The sequence below is a fragment of the Danio aesculapii genome, chromosome 5, assembly GCF_903798145.1.
Source record: "Danio aesculapii chromosome 5, fDanAes4.1, whole genome shotgun sequence".
In the NCBI taxonomy this organism is placed as follows: Eukaryota; Metazoa; Chordata; class Actinopteri; order Cypriniformes; family Danionidae; genus Danio; species Danio aesculapii.
Window position 1 is genome coordinate 25,606,799 of NC_079439.1, and position 22,735 is coordinate 25,629,533.

At 40.2% G+C, this 22,735-nt stretch overlaps 1 protein-coding gene across 1 annotated transcript; it reads right to left on the reverse strand.

Moving 5' to 3' along the window:
* Window positions 1–2,025: 2,025 nt before the first annotated feature.
* Window positions 2,026–12,658, reverse strand: si:ch211-137i24.12 (Immunoglobulin superfamily member). Its single transcript, XM_056457737.1, has 3 exons — window positions 12,551–12,658; window positions 7,586–8,077; window positions 2,026–4,750 (listed from the first exon to the last, which is right to left on the reverse strand). The coding sequence occupies exons 1-3, from the start codon at window positions 12,615–12,617 to the stop codon at window positions 4,626–4,628; spliced, it is 684 nt and encodes a 227-aa protein (XP_056313712.1). The 5' UTR covers window positions 12,618–12,658; the 3' UTR covers window positions 2,026–4,625.
* Between the last annotated feature and the right edge of the window lie 10,077 nt (window positions 12,659–22,735).

Genomic DNA, 22,735 nt, shown 5'->3' on the forward strand with positions numbered 1-22,735 from the left:
GTTCCAAAGAATTAAATTATTGGAAACTGTTTAATGACTCTGTGTTATGAAAAACATAATGGATTATTTCCAATAATTCGTTACAATTAAAAGTTTGGGGTCGGTAAAAAAATGTAATTGGAAGTCCCTTATGCTCACCAAGGCTGCATTTCTTTGATAATATTTAGATACAATTTAAATAAATCTGATTATTCGGCACTATTACTCTTGAAATTATTTTAATATGCTGATTTAGTGCTCAAAACATTTGTGCTGATTAATATTATTGTGAAAACTGTTATACATGCATTCATGAATAGGAAGTTTAAGTAGATCGTGAATGGGAAAAACATTTAGAGCTAATGAATATCCATTTTAAAAACAAATCTGACAAAAGTACTGTTATCTAAACTACTATTAAAACATTAACAAAAACCAATGGTATGAAAACCAGACATTTTTTAAGTATTAGGTGGTGTTGACTTTGAGTCGTTGTGAATATATGTAGAGAGATACAACATAAGTTAATAAAAAGGTGTTGAAATGGCTTTAAAAGTTATATACCATTTATTATTACTGCCATGAAACTCTTTGAGACCCAACATTATGTAACATAATTAACATTGAAGGGGACATACACTCACCAGCCAGTTTATTCGAAACACCTTACTAGTCCTGGGTTGGACCCCCTTTTTCCTTAATCCTTCGAGGCATAGATTCAACAAATTACTAGAAATATTCCTCAGAGATTTTGCTCCATATTGACTTGATGGCAACACGTAGTTGCTGCAGATTTGTCGGCTGCACATCCATGATGCGCATCTCCCGTTCCACCACATGCCAAAGGTGCTCTTTTGGATTGAGGTCTGCCTGGTGACTGTGGAGGCCATTTGAGTACAGTGAACTCATTGTCATGTTCAAGAAACCGGTCTGAAAACCACCATTACACCACCAGCCTGAACCGTTGATACAAGGCAGGATGCATCCATGCTTTTATGCTCTCTGTAAACCCTAGAGATGGTTGTGCATGAAAATCCCAGTTGATCAGCAGCTTCTGAAATTCATATACCAGCACGTCTGGCACCAACAACCATGCCACATTCAAAGTCAGTTAAATCACCTTTCTTCCCTGTTCTGATGCTCGGCTTGAACTGCAGCAGATCGTCTTGACCATGTCTATATGCCTAAATGCATTGAGTTGCTGCCATATGATTGGCTGATAAGAATTTTGGGCAGGTGTACCTAATAAAGTGGCCGGTGAGTGGATCATAATATGCAATCATTAGATGTTGTAAAATAAATTTCTGGTGTCCCCAAAATGTGTCTGTTAAGTTTAAACTCAAAAGATCATTTGTAAAATTTTGAATAATTTCTAGATATAAATATTGTAAAAATTGCTTCACATCGTTTTTGTGTGTTGTTTTGTGTGAAATTGAGCTACGGGTTGCCAGAAGATGGCGGCGTCTTTACACGCTATTCTGACACTCCAGAAACAAGAAATCAAGTGAATCTTACGCAGCGATGATTAAACGATGGAGACGAGGAGGTTACGACTTTACCAGGGCATTTCTGAGCGGTATGTATACATTTTTATGTAGTTGTGCAGTAAAGTTAGTCAAACCCATCAAGCAGTTAGATAAAGTTGGTTTTATATTCGCACATTTGGAATTTAACCTCCTTAAAATGTCAGAACCGTATTCATGAAAAATTCTATAACTTAGGTTAAAGAAATCAGCAGCAACAACTAACGTTAGCAAAACACAACATTGTTTACCTTAAGTCTCATCGACTAGCATGTTAATGAACTGTTCCAGTGTTTTAGCAAATAAACACTATTGGTAAAAATCTAAAAATTTTAATTATACCACAATGTCCTCAGTGTCTTAAAAACAATGTTAACATTTTACAACCCAAGCTTTACAATCAAACAACATTTTTAGTCCACCATATTTGCTTTGCTCAGAGACTTGCTTGTGTTGCGTTGGCTTGTGAGAATCTGTCAGGCTGTGGTGTAGTTACATGAGACACAAGTCACCAGAGACGATGTGAATAATGAAACTTGTTTATTTGTGTCAAAAGGACAGATAGTGATTTTCACAGTAAATAACCCTAAGCTCATGAGACAAAAGAACTGTACAGCCAAAACAGTTTACAACTGGCTATTTCTGAGGCGAAGGCCCTGGCGGATCTTACAGAAGACATGCAGGTGAAAATGAAGAATTTTGTAATTAGGTTTTTTAATCAAAACGGAAAACTGAAGCACCAGAGAACTTAGAGCTGCTTCTCCTGAGAGTAAACGTATTCCATGTTGTCTCCTGATGCAGGATCGGTTTCTGATTGGGAAACCAAACAGAGGTGCCTCTGGTGCCAAACCAAGATTCTGCCCACACATCTGTTCATCTACTCGAACTATTTCAGTTATACAATAACCCACATCACTGTGCTAACTTTCATTTGTCATATGATAATATGAAAAATCTGGTTTTAAAGTAATGGTTCACCCAAAAATGTAGTAACCCCTAGTTAACCTAATTAACCTAGTTAAGTCTTTAAATGTCACTTTAAAGCTGCGGTCACACTGGGCTTTTGTCCCCATAGACTTCCATTGATACGCACGCAAATGCGTCAGACCGGAAACGCAAGGTCATGCGTCACGTTTCGCAGGTCGCTGCGGTGCAAAGTTCAAGCTTGGTGAACTCTGACCTGCGAAATCGCATTACTTGACTGCGTGAGACCAACCAAGGATCAAAACAAGACCTCTCTGGACAGAAATTTAAAACATAGAGCAATCACTCGCTTTTTTTAAATGTCTAATCATCTTGTTTAATCCCGCCCCTTTTCGCAGCGCCATACGACAATATTTCGCACAGACAAAGCCCAGTGTGACCGTAGCTTAAGCCAGGGGTGCTCTACCCTGTTCCTGGAGATCTACCTTCCTGCAGATTTCAGTTGGAACTCTTATCAAACACACCTCTCTGTAACTATCAAGTGCTGTTCAGGTCCTAATTAATTGGTTCAGATGTGTTTGATCAGGGTTGGAGCTGAACTCTGTAGGAAGGTAGATCTCCAGGAACAGGGTTGAGCACCCCTTCTTTAAGCTGTATAGAAGTGTCTTGAAAAATATCTAGTTAAATATTATGTACTATCATCATGGTGAAGATAAAATTAATCAGTTTTTACAGTTTTTTTAATAAATGAGTTATTAAAACTATCATGTTTAGAGATGTGTTGAAAAATATCTCCCAGTTAAACAGAAATTGGGGAAAAAATAAACGGGGCTAATAATTCAGGGGTTTAATAATTCTGACTTCAACTGTATAAGTTTGCACTTTTGAGCATTGGAAAAACTCAAAAGAACATGATAATAATACGAAAAACAAAAGCAGACACAGCACACTAGATTAAATAAGTAAATAAAGTGATAAAAAACGTGTACCAAAACATTTTTCCAACTTCAGAACCATTCATGCATTGATCCAGGTATTTTCATAGGTTGCGTCATGAACAAATCCTTGCAAAAAATAGGAATGACAGTCCATAACTCAGCTGCTCTTGCTCATATTAGATATAATGTGATGGGTACACTCATAAAAAATAAAGGTTCTATAATGGCCAGTGGTGGAAAGAGTACTAAAAAATAATACTCACTTAAAAGTACCATTTCTTGCCCAAAACTGTAGTGCAAGTAGATTAAAATAATTTGTTGTAAATATTACTGAAAGTATGAGTAAAAAGTAGCCCTTTTAAAAGTACTAAAGAGTATTACGCTGTGAAAAGTTGATGCGTTTAAATGCAATTTGTGCACGGGTGTGTGTAAACGTAACATTCTGTAGTGCATTTGGTGCAAGATTTTGGACATCTTCTTGGACACTTTTAAGGCTTCCAAACAGTTTGCTGCAATTATAAAGCGCACATGTCTTGATGTTGTTCAGTATGATGCGATTTACTTTCTATGTGCAATTTGATTGGGCAGGAATCGCAAGACTGATTTTTATACTGAGCCAATCCTCACAGACAAGAAATAGTAGTAGTAGTGACTGCAGGTTGAAAGAAAATAGTGGAGTAAAAGTATTGATACAGCACTAAAAATGTACTCAAGAGGAAGCAAAAGTACATGATGTTAAAACTACTTAGTAAATTACAATTTCCTAAAAAAAAAAAACTACTCAATTACAGTAATTTGAGTATTTGTAATTTGTTACTTTACACCACTTATAATGGCATTGTTGGTTCCACAAAGAACCATCAGCACCACTGGGAACTTTTTCAGCTAAAGCTTTTTTAAAGCAGAAAAGTGTGTTCTTCAGATTATAATTGAAGTTTCTTCAAAGAAAAAAAAAATATTGTAAGATCTGATCACTGGGAGTTTTTTGTAGAAGCAGAAATGGCTGTTCAGTGGCCCCAGTGCAGAAACTCCCTTCAGAACCTTTATTTTTAAGGGTGTACGTGTTGAGGGGGGTCGCTGGATCTGTCTGTGTATGTAATTGTATATATATCATCATTCACGATCCGGGCTAAGTGAAAGGTCTCCCCGTTCACTGCGGTCATTCTCTGCGCTCTGGTGAGGTCTTGGCAGTGTACTGCTTGTTCTCTTTTACCTTTGGCCTTTACTGAAACCACGGTACTCTATGCTATTCGCTCCTGTATCATTTCTGCAGGCAGTTCAGTTTGTTCTTGAACTGAGTCAGTATCACAGCAACCAGCCCTGCTGCCACGCCAACTACTGCCACAGTGATGCCAATTATAGTGCCCACAGACTCTTCCATCACACCTGGAGAAAAACAGTATAATATCAGTCATTTTGCACAGTCTCAAACGGATATTATTGGTTTTCTAATACTTCATACATATTTTTCAAAGATTACTACTGTGATCATCTAGTGACCACCTAGTTCACCCTTGTGCTGTCAAAGTCTGTTTAGATTTAATTGATTTCAAGTCTTTATTGAAGTCTTTAGTTATTTTGTTGATCAGATTCAATCAGATCAAAGTTTATTAAATACACAGATTATATTTACATTTACATTTACATTTACATTTAGTCATTTAGCAGACGCTTTTATCCAAAGCGACTTACAAATGAGGACAAGGAAGCAATTTACACAACTATAAGAGCAGCAGTGAACAAGTGCTATAGACAAGTTTCAGGTGTGTAAAAGTCTAAGAAGCAAAACATTAGTAGAAAAATATATATATATTTTTTTTTTTTTGAGAGAGAGAGAAAGAGGGCACAGTTAGTGGTATAGCCAGAGAGGCAATTGCAGATTAGGAAGGAAAGTGGATTAAGAAGGAAAATATTAATTTGAAAGTATACTATATATTGAATAACTGCAGGTTAACAATGGATGTGCTTGATTGCTGTACTTTTCAGCATATACTCAACACCTTAACTCTTTCTGATTTTAATTGTAGCTGCAAGCAGCGATGAAAGGGACCTCACACCTGGTCTTACCACCGCCCAGTGGCCTTATGATGACAGAGAACAGTGGACAATAATAATTTAAGCTGATTTATATATATAAAACTGACAAAATCACAGATTTATGCCAAACCTCCTTCTGTCAGCAGATGGCACTATGACAGTAACTCAATACTGGCATTTATACAGCAGTTCTGCCTGGTTCTTGAATCTGATTGGCTGATAGCTGTGTGATATTCTGCAAATAACAGCACTTGTACAACCTCTTCACCCTTGTGTATTACTCCGCCCACATACAGCGACAAGCAGAGGATACTACAGTTTGACAGATATTGCAGCTGTTTTACTACATAAAGTACTTTTGAGGCTTTTTTAGTTGAGAATTTAGTTGTTTAGATCGCAACTATGCAGTTTATTTATAAGGATTGTGCCTATTTTTAAATATTTACAATTTCGCAGCATTAGATTCAGTGCACTGGCCGCCATCAACCTATCTGCGCAGACCAAAGACAGTGACGGCTGATGTTCCGCCACAAGATGGCGACAGAGACCGCAAAATACCGTATAATACCAATACCACATAATGCTACTTACTTAATAAGTCCTTAGAGGAGAAAAACAGCATTTTCTCAGCGTAAATTTCAAGCTACAGCTTAACAAATAATTATAAATCATGTAAGTGACATTCTGAGTCGATCTCTCTCTTTTGTATGGCTGTATTTTTACCAAAGAAACTGGTAGTGTTTGCTTTGCTCTGGCTTTTGAGTTAATTGTTGTGAAATCCTGATTGCAACAGAGAAATACTGGGAAATTTCTGTAGACTGATGGCATTTCATGCTGTTCAGCCTTAAAATCCTAAAATGTGAGCAAAAATCACCTGTTTTGTCATCACTTTAGACATTACGCTAGAGAATCATTCAAATACTAGCTCTAAAGTGACGTTTGTGAACTGGCAATGGTTTCTGCTGTTCGGATCGTCAGCTGCAGATGTGAATGAGGGGCGGAAAAAAGGGTACAAAAGGGTTTTTAGACTCTATGTTTGATTTTCTTTTTCGTACACGCAACTATGCGTCGAACTGTTGTATAAACGCAATATCACACTCATAACACCACCAGTGCCAATATACAGCCACATCGCACTGCTACTTGTGTGATATTGCTCATTGATGTCTTCGGGAGAGGAAATTCAGCGAACGTGAATTGTCAGGCAGATCAGACATTGTGTGGCTGAATTATAAGTACTTCCTCCTCCATGGTGAAACACTGAGATTTGTTAGTTTGCTACGGACCCCCCTTCTGCGAAAACTCTAGATCTTCACAATTTCAAATCACAAAGGCCTTTGGATTATACTGACAAAACTTGGATTCGATCTGATGAAATTCCTAGGAGGAGTTTGTTTCACTGTAAAACATGTCATTTCCTGTTGCCAGTAGGTGGTGCTATAACTAACTGGATATTAGCATTGTAAACGTGTTCAGGTCAGGACTCTTATCAAGCGTGTGGCTTTTGAGTCAGTTCAGACAATGCATGCCTGAGTTATAACAACTTCCTGTTTTATGGTGAAACATCAAAGTTTGAGAGGCCGCCACAAACACGCCCTTCTAGGAAAACTCTATATATTTGCAATTTAACATCACCAATGCCTGTATTTCAGTGTATGCCCAATTTTGGTGTTGATCTGATAAAATCCCAAGGAGAAGTTTGTTAAAGTACAATGCCTGGAAATGGCAAAAACTGCACTTTTTGGGCAGAGGAAGTAAAAAATATCTGATTCCTGTTGAGTTTGAGATTTCATTCCAATAGCCTTTTTTGTAGACAGTGGCATGTTTGAAAAACACTCAAGTAGACATTTGAAAAACTGTTGGAAACCAGCAGCCATTGACATCCATAGTAGGATCAAAATACTATGGAAGTTCTATAGCTACTGCTCTCCAACATTCTTCAGTAAATCTTCATTTGAGTTCAACATAAGCCGGAAACTCCATTAGGTTTTGAACAAGTAAGGAGTGAATAAATGATGACAGAACTTAATTTTTTGGGTAAACTGAAGCCCTTTAACCTGCATCAAAATGTTTTGTAGTCCATAGAAAGAATTAAAGAATTTTGAAATAGTAAATGAAGGGATCTATGGTGATATTGCTGTTTTAGCTCATTTCCTTGCAGGCCTCCTATTCCTTCTCTCTTACCCATCTTTTTACGGATGCTGAGTTTGGTCCCGCTACCCTGAACAACAGTCGAGTGTCCTGAAATGAATGCACAGAGATACAGGCCTCGATCATCCACCGAAATGTTCCTCAATGTCAGGGACAAATCCCCCATTGACAGATCACCAGACAGAAACACACGGCCAGCAAACTCGTCCTCCACCGTCTCATTTCCATTCAGCACAGTCCTCCGTCCCTCCACATTCTTCATGTACCACCTCACCTTCTCCACAGCCTGTTCTTCATCCCCATCAGTCTTATTTAAAAAACAGGGCAACACCACATCCTCCCCTTCCACAGCTTTTGTCTTTGGAGGCTGTTGTAAATACAGCACCCCCTGAGGATCAGAAGGATAATCATCAGGCCAAGTGGGTGAAGGCTCTGTTGAGGACGTGATGAGGATGGTGAGGGGGGTTTGAGTGTGATTGGTGATGATGCTCGCATTTACAAGCAGACAGAGAGAAAGGAGCCCAGCTTTCAAGAAAAGAACAGAAAAATTAGTCTGTGCAATGATCCATACATTTAATAAACACAGTGGAGATCAGCTTAAGAGGACAGTTTATTAACACTTGGTTTTTTTTCATTAAAATTTGAAGGAAACACTGTGATCAAAATAAAACAACAGCAAACATTGAAGCATTAAGAAAGACTGTGAACTTCTGAATGGTACAACAATCAAAAATGAGTAGGAAGTTTGGAGGCCCTAGCTTTCAATGACTTCAGCACATCTGCAGCCCAAGGACATCCCTGGCCTCTTACATTCCTCTACTGTGCTCTTGTTTACTCTGCTTTCAGTTTTTTAACAGTTTAGAGTTTCTCTTAGAGTCCTAACTCTTTTGCCAAGGATTTCCCAAAGATTTTTAATCTGGTCGAGTTCAGGACTGTGGGCTGGCCATTTCATTATTTCAATGTTTTCAGCTTTAAGGAACTGCTTTATTTATTTTGATGTGTACAGGCTCGTTGTCCTGCATGAAAATTGCTTGTTGATTGACGATAAACACAGAGAAGAATCGCATGTAGCAGGAGGTTCTGATAAACATTTGACTCTTTCTGCCATGTGTCTGTATAAATGGCCAAACTCCTCCTGCTGCAGAAAAAAATCCCTCAAACCAGGACACTCTTTCCTCCACCATTCACTGACTTCTGTACACATTATTGGCTCAGTCTCATTCCAGTTTTATGATGAACAGGTTTCTTATCGGACCTAAATTAGTTAATCTTGCTTTCATCATTAAATGCGAGCTTTGGACCAGTTTTTTCCTGGCCACACAACATGCTCCTCAAAGTTTAGTCTGGCTTTTTGAGTCTTTCTGCTGATTGGTTACTGCAGAGGGCTTCAAATTACAATGTCCAAATGATCTTAAATGTCAAGTCACTGAATGCCTAGTGTGTGTGGAAAGCAATTCCAGTAACATTGCATTCTGGAACAGCCAGCATAACTTTAGGTTATGGTAAATGTGATTTGTGATGTAGTAAATAATCAGTGAACTACCTGAGGACTCTGAAGATGACAGATGGAGAGCCAGATAAACAATGAATTAATCTTCATATTCTCTTATAATTTTATAGTTTTGTCTCATATAAGATTCCACAATTTGTGTTTACTTCTTATACTTGTAGACCTTCATTTTGTCATTTTCAAAGTAGTCTTTTTTTATTTTGAGTCATGCTGACATGCTGAATATACAACTTGTATGCATATTGCAGACTTTTATGCCTGATTCTGTCTGAAATCAATTTGCGATTTTACCAGAAATGATTCACCATTTCCTTGGGGAGTGCACAAATTCATTCAAATAGGACTAAGAAGTGACCTCAAAATTCAGAATTTCAAGAACTAATTTCAAGATCATGTGCTTATGATTGAACACAGCTGGTACAGCAATAACTCTGAAAATTTGCACCAATCAGATGAATACTGACACACTATAAATTACCAGAGCTTTCTGCTCCAGTCATCTTCGTCTTAAAGAATCCCCCCTTCCACCCCTACTCCTCCCCTTCTCTGATTGGGTGGCACGGCAGCCCAGTGGGTAGCACTGTTGCCTCACAGCAAGAACACTGCTGGTTCAGCCCTCTCCGAGCCGGTCTGCGTTTCTGTGCGGAGTTTGCATGTTCTCCCCATGTTCGTGTGGATTTTCCCCGGGTTCTCCAGTTTCCCCCACACCGTCCAAAGAAATACACCATAAGTAAATTGACTACTTCAAAATAGCATCCTAAGGCAACTCTTAGTGAGATATATCTCAGCAGTTCACAAGTAGGGGAGTTCTCGAGACCTACCTGAGCTCAAACTCTCCTCTCGCCCTTCAAACCGGCTCAAGGATATTCTGAGCTCAGGGCTCTCTCCTGGGACAGCATGCCAAATACGCTTTATTATCAATTATCAGCTAAGTGTGAACTCTTGAATTGTAAATTCTCTAAAGGTTGGTACACACCAAGCTGATTCTAAACAACTAGCGCCGATGAAAACAACTGTTGTTGCCCTGCATTGGCTGGCATTTGGTTCTGTCTGCACCAGAAACCTGAGCATGAACACACCAAACGTTGTCTTTCTGCATCTGCATGTGAGATGTCATTGATATAATAAGCTGAACTTGAGAACCAATCAGCTTTCTGAACTGCATCAAGTGATTATTCATTCATTCATTTTCCTTCGGCTTGGTCCCTTTATTTATCTTGGGCCACCTCAGCGGAATGAACCGCCAACTTGTCCAGCATATGTACATTTACATTTAGTAATTTAGCAGACGCTTTTATCCAAAAAGACTTACAAATGAGGACAAGGAAGCAATTTACACAACTATAGGAGCAGCAATTAACAAGTGCTGTAGGCAAGTTTCAGGTGTGTTAAGTCTAAGAAGCAAAGCATTAGTAATGTAAGTTTTTTTTTTGAGAGAGAGAGAGTACAGTTAGTGGTATAGCCAGAGAGGCAATTGCAGATTAGGAAGGAAAGTAGAGACTAAATAGTTGAGTTTTTAATTGTTTCTTGAAGACAGCAAGTGACTCTGCTGTTCTGATGCAGTTAGGGAGTTCATTCCACCAACTGGGCAGATTGAATGTGAGAGTTCGGGAAAGTGATTTCTTCCCTCTTAGGGATGGAACAACGAGGTGACGTTCATTCACAGAACGCAAGTTTCTGGAGGGCACATAAATCTGCAGAAGTGAGAGCAGATAATAAGGATCATCAGGGTGAAAAGAGAGGTAAAGCTGGGTATCATCTGCATAGCAGTGGTAGGAAAATGCATGTTTCTGGATGACTGGTCCTAAAGATGTTGTGTAGATGATGAAGAGAAGGGGCCCAAGAACAGAGCCCTGAGGTACCCCAGTGTTTAGATGCTGTAGGTTGGACACCTCTCCCCTCCAAGACACCCTGAATGATCTGTCAGAGAGGTAAGATCTGAACCATTGAATAACAGTGCCTGCAACAGTGCCACACACTCATTCACACACATACACTACGGACAATTTAGCATACCCAGTTCACCTATAACGCATGTCTTTGGACTTGTGGGGGAAACCGGAGCACCCAGAGGAAACCCACAGGGAGAACATGCAAACTCCACACAGAAATGCCAACTGACCCACCCAAGGCTCGAACCAGCAACCTTCTTGCTGTGAGGCAATTATGCTACCCACTGCACCATCGCATCGCCCATAGACATTAGACATTATAATAGAAATTAAAATGTATATGGAAGCAGTGATCAGTCTTGTTCCACAAAAGGAAACCGGAACTTCTGACACACAAAATGTAAACAAAGCAGCATTTAGTACCATTTCACAGTACTTATAAAAATATCTGATAATCTATTAATCTATATTGTATGCAAAAATTTGAGAAATGTAGCAAAATTACAGCCGGCTACTTTGTGTTTTTTCCTTACTTTAATTGTTTACTTTCTACATCTTCTTGCACTCTGATTCATTACTGATTAACCAATCAGTGAGCTCTTATTAGCTGACAATGATTCGACATGCTGAATCGAGCCAACAAGCTCTGACATTATCCCATTGAGAGGCGACGTGTGGAACACACCAAACCAACTAGCCAGACCGACACAGACGTCTGCCCAACTAAGCCCAATGTCCAACTGTCAGCTCTGTGTGTCCCGACCTTAATATTGATATTGTACTATGTACAGTATGTATATGAAAGAGGAAACCCCAAATGAAATATGTATATTATTTAAACAATGTAATATGAAATTAGCAAAACTCAATCATAACAAAACCAGAGATAAAAATGATTTACATGCAATAGTAGCCACTCGAGAACATTTGAACTAATCAAGGAAAATTCACACATATACACACTCACACTATAAATACAGTGGCTTGCATAGCAGTGTTATGGTCACACTAAGTCCTTTACTAAAATTAGAGACTCAAAAGTCGCAAGGATTAAAATATCAAAACTCCTACGTGCATTGTAAATCCTCCAACCTTTGCTTTATTTGGTCAGTGTGGTTTAGCAGCTCAGAATGAATTCCTCAAGGTTTTCTAAATCAAGGCTAATAATAAACAGATTTGACGTTATTCCACTCAGTGAACTCAAAAATGTTCAACTGATTTCACTAATATGTTGTAAACACAGCACTGATGGACAATATAGTGCAAGATATGGTCACGTGTTTCTCTCTCATAGGTCATGTCTTCTCATACGTTAAGATCTCAGAAAAAAAAACTGCTTCCTTAAACAAGCCAAATAAGTAAAGCTGCTGTGAAACAGTCAGTAAACGTTTAGTATAAAAGATTTATGACCATAAACCACTCAGCTACTCCTGGTTGGCATTTACACACATTAATGTGTTTAGGAATGTCTATATGATGTTTTGTCAAGGAAATAATGTCTTGTTTATTTTTAGTTTCTCAATGTGCCAAGAAGATAAGTCATTAGAAAAGAGAAATGAGAAAGCTATTAACGCTAAGAGGAAGATATATTCTTACCTGTAAGGGCAGGGTGGAAAAGGTGACTAAGTAGTGCTTTAGAAGCTAAGAGATTGAAGAAAGCCATTCTGTCTGAGAGAAGTGTCACACTCTGACACCAAGCTGACAAGAGTTACACTTTATCTCCCCTCCCACACCAACACATGCACACTTTAGACCCTGTCCACCCACATACCATTAATTGTACTCCTAATGTCTCTCTATCTGCCCATGTTTTTCTGTCTGTCTATCTGTCTATCTATCTATCTATCTATCTATCTATCTATCTATCTATCTATCTATCTATCTATCTATCTATCTATCTATCTATCTATCTATCTATCTATCTATCTATCTATCTATCTGTCTGTCTGTCTGTCTGTCTGTCTGTCTGTCTGTCTGTCTGTCTGTCTGTCTGTCTGTCTGTCTGTCTGTCTGTCTGTCTGTCTGTCTGTCTGTCTGTCTGTCTGACTGTCTGTCTGTCTGTCTGTCTGTCTGTCTGTCTGTCTGTCTGTCAAACTTTTAATGCCCTCCACAATGAAAATTGAGTGCCTTTTGTCGATGGGTCTTTATTCCGTTCTCTAGATTCTGGCTTAAAATCTCCCACTAGAGCAATGCGATCCCTCTAGAGCCTACAAAGTGTCTACAGAGTCTATTATGGGGAGATCAGCATTGATGACAAATGGATGCGGTCTGTTGTGTTGAGTTGATGCTAACCAGCCTGAAACTCAACTCTCTTTCACTCACTGTAAATTAGGTGGAATGGACAGATTAGAGAGTGGAATATTTGAAACGCATGATGCTTGTGATTAAATATAATATAAAATAAAAATAATATTCCTAACAACAAAAAAAAACTGCAAAGAGAAAATTAAGTTTTGAGAAATAAAAATTTAATTTGCAAACAACAAAGAACTGCAAAAAAACTAAAATATTTGCAATTAAAAAACTATATATTTGTATAGCATTGACTTTATAAAATCCGTCCAGTAAACTGCAATTGTATATATGGCCCTAGATAGACTCCATAGTATCCCATTTAAACCATTTTCACAGGGCCTTACACGTCCTAAATTTAATTTTTCTCGCCCCCTGGTGGCGGGCTGCAGTATAGCTCATAAACCTCACTTTCTTCATGAGAACCAGTAGCATGCAAGCCAAACAATAAAATAAATAAATCAAAATCTAACGATAGTTTGGATAAATTATCCCCAAAGATAGTGTCTGATATTTTAGATAGTTCTTATCACACAGACGTAGGAAAAAACAATTTTAAATGAATTTTCTTTTCTTTTTCCCAATATAAGCAGTTGTGTGATTATTGCATTCTTTATATTTAGGTTTGCGGGAGTTTGAATGGGACGTTGATATCGTGGCTCATGATCATTACTGCACAGACTCTGGCTCTAAATGTCCTCATCAACGTAGCGGCCATAATGGCTTCCACAGTGCAGGTAAGTGGAGAGACCTGTTTTGTTATCAATATATGTTTTTTATAGTCTATGGCTGTTTCACTCAAATGTAAATAGACTTATTGACTGCAGTAAAAATAACCTTGGGTGCTTCCGTTTTAATAGCCCTACTCAAAAATTGGTAGTTTGGTACAATACTCAAATATTTGGTACAGATCACAATTCTATAGTCCAGTCTTGCATTATAATGACCAGCTTTTTTCCTTAAAGAATTTGTAAGAGAATATAAAGGTCAAATTATGTTTATTTATTTATTGAGAGCATACAAATGGCACCCGTCTTGCTTTATTTCAAGTTTCCCCATCTCCATTTTGCTGACACATATGCACCCATCATTTCAGTGTATGGCAGGCAATTATATTTGTATATTTCAATCAAGCTACAGTTTTAAATTGTTCACTGAGTGCTTGCTGACTTGTGAATGTTTGGAAATACGTCTCCTAAAAAAGCTTTTACCGATGGCCATTATGAATTTGAATGCGCACGGCTCATGCTATTTTAATGTGCAGGATACAAGCATAAAGTCATTTGTTTTACAGTTGATCATTACAAAGAGTCCCACATCACGTCCTGCTCTTTCTGTGAATGTTCAGCTTGCTCGTGACTTTACTGCACGGCATGTGTAAAGCAAATACAGCAGTCGCTGCAAAAATAGGCACACACAATTTGCTCTATCAGACATCAAATGCATACGTTGATGGATAAACTGAGTTTCCGGATCATTATGCCATCTCAGTCAGACAGAGAAAGAAAACAGGCTACACCCATAGATGCATTAGACAGACAGACTGCATTAAGACCAAGTGCATTAAGCCTAAAGGTCGACTGCAGTGTGTGAGCGCTAATCATACTCAGGCTTTTAACACACTCCTCCAGTTAGTTCCGGTTCACTTTTAGCCTCCACCACAGAGAAGCTCAATACCAACTACATTACTGCAAGACATTACAGTAAGAGCTGCGCTATCATGACAGATCCAAGATAAGACTCCAGAGCCTGTGTGCCGCAGGATATTTTTACACACTAATGTTTTGTTAAGTTGATTATGGCTGTCTTTGAAGGCATAGTCCAGCCAAAAATGAAACTTCAGTCATTTTACTCACTCCCATGTTGTCTGAAATGCCAAAGTTCGAACATAAAAGGAGAAAATCTATGAAGACTCTGGCTGCTCTTTTCAAATTCCACATAAGGTTCTTCATGAAATAAAATGATCTTTAGATCTTCAAACATTCATTCATTCATTCATTTTCGTTTCGGCTTATTCCCTTTATTAATCAGGGGTCTCCTCAGCAGAATGAACGGCCAACTTATCCAGTATATGTTTTACGCAGCGGATGCCCTTCCAGCCGCAAGCAATCACTGGGAAACACCCAAACACACTCATTCACACACACACTCGCACACTACGGTCAATTTTAGCATACCCAATTCACTTGTACCACATGTCTTTGGACTTGTGGGGGAAACTGGAGCACGTAGAGGAAACCCACACAAACACGGGGAGAACATGCAAACTTCACACAGAAATGCCAACTGACTCAGCTGAGACTCAAACCAACGACCTTCTTGCTGTGAGGCGAACATGCTACCCACTGCGCCACCGCGTCGCCGATCTTCAAACAGTTCTTCTCAATAATATATATTTAGCTTTATTTAATAAGGTTTCCCCAGTACTGCAGCTGGATGGGCATCCGCTGCGTAAAACATATGCTGGAATAGTTGGCGGTTCATTCCACTGTTGCGACCCCTGATTAATAAGGGACTAAGACAAAGGAAAATGAATGGATGAATAATCAGGAGGTCTTACTGTCTAAAAACTGTCAAACTATTTATGTATTGAATCCTATCATATCGTAATCATATTTTGTCAATCATAATTTAGACTTTTTAAAAACTTTTTTCATAGTTTGTTTTATGCTTCGATGTTTCTTTATTTATCCTAATGCAGAGATGCCCAAAGTAGGGCCCGCGGGCCAAAGTTGGCTCATTGAAACCTTTCATTTGGCCCAACCATCCCATCTGAGAAGGATGGAGAGGGTTTTGGCGAATGCCTTTCACACAGAGATTGTCATTTCTAATTTGATGCAACCTTTTTTTGTTGTTTGTTTTATTACAGAGCTACAAAAAGTCAACATTAATCTGTTTATGTTTAAATTAATCTATTAAAATGTTTAAATTAAATTAATTAGAAAAATGTACAGAAATGTACAGAAATGTCACAGCAAATCAAGGCAAAAACTAGCGTAACTACATTATATTACAAATGAGATTGTTTTTGTTTTGTAATAAGTTCATTATAAAATGTAAAAGAGGCTGTATTACCTCATATAAAGCAATGATTTCTAGTTATTTTTAAATATTATTAAATAAATTAGGAAATTACTTGTGGCAACTATATTTACCTTCGGCCCACCATAGCCTCAATCAAGTGTAGTTTTTGGCCCTTCATAAGAAAAAGTTTGGGCACCCCTGTCCTAATGCATTTCTTATTCGTTAATTGGTAACACTTTATTTTTTGATGGTCAATTTGAGTATTAGTAGACTGTCTGCTTAATATCTGTTGATACTGCTGCCAGACAGACATTTAACTAACCATAAGAAACTTTATAGTGCATGTCAACTTACACTAACCCCAACCCTAACCCCAACCTAACAGTCTACTTATAATCTAATAAGAATTAGTTGGCATGTAGATGCAATGTAACTTAGATTCAACAAAAGGACCATCAAAATAAAGTCTGACCCATTAATTTAATAATTTTATTTTATTTTATTTTATTTATTTAATTATTTGTTTTTACATTCCTATGCTTTTCTGGCAAATGTTTCCTCTCACACCCTCCTTGTGGCGATTTGAGGGATCCCAGAAAAACCTTTTTATCAAAGTTCCTTACTTTTTTTACTTAAAGGTTATATTGAAGAACCCAAAGAGGCTCCTTTTGAGTGAAGGTCCTGGCCGTTAGATCGCCCCATGGTGTCTGGCTGCAGTACATTTCATAAAGCCCGCCGCCTCCGTGTTAATGAACGATTATTGAGCCCAAATAAAAGAAAATTTATTACACTACATTTATTACACTTTAAAATTTCTCGAAAGATGGTTTTGGTCAATTAAGGCACTGGTTATCATGCTGATATAGGTGCAGATCTTCATTTTTGTAAACAGTATGTTTTTAGCCAGTAATTTAATGCTATAGAAACGGGGCATGTCATCGTGATTGACAGTTGTGATTGACAGCTTCTCTAAACAGACCGGAGCATCGGGAGGAGATTGAAGTGTTAATATTCAATTTCTGTGTTATTTTACCATGAGAAAATTAGTTCAGTGGTAAACTATACTTTCTGACATACAGGATCTGATGGATCTCTGTTTATTCGGTAAAGTCAGGGTTTTATCTGGCTTTATTAGTTTGCTGATACACGCCTAGACATGATGGGAAAATACAGGGGATCATTATCTTGCAGTAATTCTCTTTATGGGTCAAGCTTGGAAGCTTGATTCCGCAGCTCCTCCTCTGGCTCCATCTGCTAGTCCCTTCAGCAGTCTTTTGTGATAGTTTGTGTCCATCATGAGGCGTTTTGCCTTCAAAGCGTTCAATGGGAAAAGGCGCTTTTGCATCATCCATATTTTTTTACAGTCATTGGGCTCAATCCATAACATTGCTCAGAAAACACCTGTGAGAAGTGAGATGTCATTGATATAATAAGTTGAACTTGAGAACCAATCAGCTTTCTGAACTGCATCAAGTGATTATTCATTCATTCATTCATTCATTTTCCTTTGGCTCAATCCCTTTATTTATCAGGCTCCACCACAGTGGAATGAACCGCCAAGTTATCCAGTATATGTTTTATGCAGCGGATGCCCTTCCAGCCATAACCCAATATTGGAAAACACCCATACACACTCATTCACACACACTCATACACTACGGCCAATTTAGTTTATTCACTTCACCTTCACCTATAGCGCATGTGTTTGGACTGTAGGGGGAAACCAGAGCACCGGTCGGAAACCCACGCCAACACAGGGAAAAACATGCACACAGAAATGTCAACTGACCAAGCCGGAACTCAAACCAGCAACATTCTTGCTAAGAGCCACCATGCCGCCCCCCAATTGATCATTTATGTATTTTGTAAAAGGTTTCAATTCAGGTGATTAATGTACAAGTTATCACATTGTTATCTCTTTAACTTGTGCTTATGACATAAATGTTATCAGAATGTCTCGTCATTCTTTTTAAAATGATGCTTTATCTGTTTGAAGGTTCATTTTCATTGTAATTTCATGGAAATTAATTATTTAAATTGCTGAACTTCTCCTTTTGGACAAACGGCCTTTACATTCTCTTTAGTCCGTTTGTATGGTTGCGTATTCTTTTAGCTTCAATGAACAACCAAACGTGGTTTGTGATTAATTGTCTCCTCAAATGGAATACTCACAAGCACAAACAAAAGCACACCTGAGCTCCTATGTACCAACTGGGAGAACAGAACTCAAATCAGCAGATTATAAAATCCCATAAGAAGAGATAAATTCCTCATATTTTGCTTGTGTAATCTGTTTATTTCGTTGTGCCTCGGATGATGAGGTCATAGCAGAAGAACACCGGATGAATATTATACACTGTTTTATCAGCAAATTGAAGCACCTGAGAAAGCATTGTGGTATCTTGTAAGTTCTTACATGTGTTACTTTTTATGCAGTTAGTTAACTCAGTGTTATTGTGTAGTCTTCTTTATTAAGTGTAGTGTCATTTTGCCTCTAACAGGTGTCTAGTGTGATGTGACCTGAGCTGGGTTTATGAAGGAACATTATGTCCTCCTGTTGGTTCAAGTCATGAAACCTGATCTGAGAAGGTGTGGCCACATCAAACACATTCACATCTGTCTGAACTATTGCACCGCCCTGACCATAACTTGACCCTCACCTCCAAATATGGCTGCTGAAGATCCATGTGTCAACTGCTGAGTATACATACAACCAAGTTTGGGCTGGAGGATTTATGAGCATTGAAAGTGATCTGACGACATGTGTACCGTTTAGAAGGACAGCGGCAGTCCAGGCTCTGCAGTATAAGCTAGTATTTTGTTTCGGGATGGGATTGGGAACTCCAGCACGTTCACATTCACGAGGGACCACTAGCTGTCTCATCATGCAGCACCTGCGGACCACCCTAAGGAAACTTAAGGTGGCTGACTTGCAAAAATCGTGCTGGGTGAGCAGTAGCACACCTGGTCGACTGCTTGAGAAAAGCTTAAATTAAAGTGCTGATGGATCTGGAAAGTCATTAGTAGGGCTGTCATTCTCATTCGTATTGCCTGGCTTATGTAAAAAGGAACACTGTAAAAAATGCAGGGTTCCACACAATTCATTTATGTTGCATCAACACAAAATATTTGAGATAAGTTAATTGGTTTTGACAAATTGAAGTGGATGGAACATAAAAAAATTAGGTTGTCCACAAAATATCTCAAGGATTGTGTTGTTTCTGTTCATTCTAAATATGTAGTTTGAACAATGATGTACAATTAGTGAGAAGTGATTTAGTGGTTTCATTGGCAAGTGGTTTGTTGTAGTGGTTTATAGAGAGGCTTTTAACCTAGGGACCCTTTTAGGCAATACCATTCATTCATTCATTTTCTTTTCGGCTTAGTCCCTTTATTAATCTGGGGTGGCCGCAGCGAAATGAACCGCCATCTTATCCAGCACATGCCCTTCCAGCTGCAACCCATCACTGGGAAACACCCATACACTCTCATTCACACACATACACTACGGACAATTTTAGCTTACCCAATTCACCTGTACCGCATGTCTTTGGACTTGTGGGGGAAACCGGAGCACCCGGAGAAAACCTACGCGAACACAGGGAGAACATGCAAACACACAGAAATGCCAACTGACCCAGCCGAGGCTCGAACCAGCGACCTTCTTGCTGTGTGGCGACAGCACTACCTACTGCACCACCGCATCGTCCTCAGGCAATACCAAAAGTATTTAAAAGACACATGAAATTTGTGTCAACACACACAGTTTGACTGTGCCAATGTGTCAGCAAATGCGACAGCCAATGAACTTGATGTATTTGAGATTACATATGTAAATGTGATGCAATGGTCTGTTGGGATAGACAAATGTATAAATACAATTGCTACATGTTCTAAACAAATATATACAGAACTAACCCTTAACCAGGGGCTGACTTAGGGATTTAGGGGCACTTAGCAATTCCAGGTATGTGTTATGAAGCGGACAGGAGACAGAGGTAAGGAAACGTTAGGGTGTTTATTAAATGACAACAAGGAGCACATGAAGGATAGCCAGGAGGATCAGGAATGATGTTGGGGTCTTTTCCTCCGTGGCTGGGTAACAGGAATACACGAGGATGGACAGCACACACCAGATACAGCTGACAGAGGATGACACAGACTTGGAAGGACTGGAAGACAGGACGATTCGGGTGGACCAGGAAGACTAGGAGGAATACAAAGAGAACAGGTAAGTAAAGCGTTTGTTTTAGCTGAGGATGACTACGCTGAGTGGTCGCTCAGTTGTCCGCTTTCGTCGAGACGAGCCCGGACAATGAGCGACTGGAGTGCTGTGCTTTTATCTGGTGCTCGTGAATGTGATGCAGCTGTGTGCTCATTAGAAGTCAGGTGATGGTGATCTTCGTGAGTGGGGATCGTGAGAGCCTGACCAATCCGTGACAGTACCCCCCTCCCCAGGGCCCGCTCCTGAGGGCCGACACCTCCGACGCCGTGGTGGTCTCCCTCTGCCTCTAGGCGCTGGGAACTCAGGGTGGCTCTCATGAAACTCCACCATGAGACTAGGATCGAGAATATCAGCTCTGGGAACCCATGTCCTTTCTTCGGGGCCGTACCCTTCCCAGTCCACCAGGTACTCCAACTGGCCACCACGACGTCGGGAACGCAAGATCTCCTTCACTGCGTAGACGGCTCCTTCTTCTAGGAGCAGTGGAGGAGGGGGTTCCTCTTCGTGGTCAGGCTCTGTGGAGGGAAGAACAGGATCGTGATAGGGTTTCAGGAGTGATACGTGGAATGTAGGGTGAATACGGTAGTGAGAGGGTAATTGTAGTTTGTAGGTGACGGGGTTAACCTGTTCCACGATGGTGAAGGGACCAACAAATCGGGGACTTAACTTGCGAGAGGGCAGTCGCATGCGTATGTCCCGGGTGGATAGCCACACCTTTTGTCCGGGTGTGTATCTGGGTTCTTCAGACCTTCTTCTATCGGCGGTTACCTTGCTTCGACGGACTGCCCTCTGCAGATGTTGATGAGCCTCGTCCCAGACTCTCTCGCTCTCCCGGAACCAGTGATCCACTGCGGGGACATCAGATGGTTCGCCATCCCAGGGAAAGAGCGGTGGTTGGAAGCCCAGGACGCACTGGAATGGCGTGAGTCCGGTGGAGGGTTGCCGCAGTGAATTTTGGGCATATTCTGCCCAGCCCAAATACTGGCTCCAGGAGCTCTGGTGACCACTGCAGAAGGTCCTCAGGAACCGTCCCACCTCCTGAATCTTCCTCTCTGTCTGCCCGTTGGTTTGGGGATGATATCCAGAAGAGAGGCTGACGGCCACACCTAGGAGCTTGAAGAAGGCTTTCCATAGACGTGAGATGAACTGTGGACCTCTGTCCGACACAATATCTTCTGGAATACCAAATGACCTGAAGACTTGATTAAAGATATTGTCGGCTGTTTCAAAGGCTGTGGGAAGACCTTTCAGAGGGATTAGTTTGACAAACTTTGAGAATCTATCTACGATGACTAGAATACAGGTATTACCTTCTGACGAGGGGAGGTCAGTGATAAAGTCCACTCCTAGGTGTGACCAGGGACGGTTCGGAATCGGCAAGGGATGGAGCTTTCCAGCGGGTAGATGACGTGGGCTCTTGGATTGGGCACAGTCCTTACAGCCCTGAACATATTGCCTCACATCCCTTGCCATGTTTGGCCACCAGAATCGTTGGGATACTAGCGAGAGAGTATTGTTGATCCCTGGATGTCCAGTGCCTAGCGAGGTATGTAAGGAGTGGATCAGATCTACCCGGTGTTCAGGTGGTATGAACTGCCGATGAGGAGGGCATCCCGGCGGAGCAGGGGCTTCCGGAGTGGCAACGACTGGAGGAGCGTTCCAGGTGATCGGACAAATGGAGATGTGTTCGGGAAGAATCTTCGTTGGGAGTTCTTCATGATCGTGATGCTCGTGTAAACGAGAGAGAGCGTCTGCTCTTAGATTCTTGGGTCCTGGACGATAGGAAATGGAGAAATCAAAACGTGAGAAGAAAAGTGACCATCTGGCTTGACGTGGACATAGTCTCTTGGCCTCTTTGATATATTGGAGGTTTTTGTGATCTGTGATCACCTGGAACGGATGTTTGGCTCCCTCCAACCAGTGACGCCACTCCTCCAAGGCTAGCTTGATTGCTAGAAGCTCCCTGTCTCCTATGCTGTAATTCTGCTCCGCCGGGCTCAACTTCCGAGAGAAATAGGCACAGGGATGCAGTCGGGGCGGTGTATCATGATGTTGGGATAATACTGCCCCGACGCCGGTGGTGGATGCGTCCACTTCCACCACGAAAGGAAGATTTGGGTCAGGATGAGTCAGGAGTGGGGCCCTTGTGAACTCCTTCTTAAGAAGGCGGAAGGCTGCGGCTGCTTCTTTGGTCCACTCCAGTCCTTTGGGTTTACCCTTGAGGAGATTAGTGAGAGGTG

Bases quoted from the DNA above. Each gene is read 5' to 3' on its own strand.
- si:ch211-137i24.12 (XM_056457737.1), bottom strand. From the start codon at position 12,617: ATGGCTTTCTTCAATCTCTTAGCTTCTAAAGCACTACTTAGTCACCTT. The intron at 8,078-12,550 runs GTAAGAATATAT...TTTTCTTGAAAG, and splicing joins TTTCCACCCTGCCCTTACAG to CTGGGCTCCTTTCTCTCTGT. The intron at 4,751-7,585 runs GTAAGAGAGAAG...GTTTTTCTCCAG, and splicing joins CAGCATCCGTAAAAAGATGG to GTGTGATGGAAGAGTCTGTG.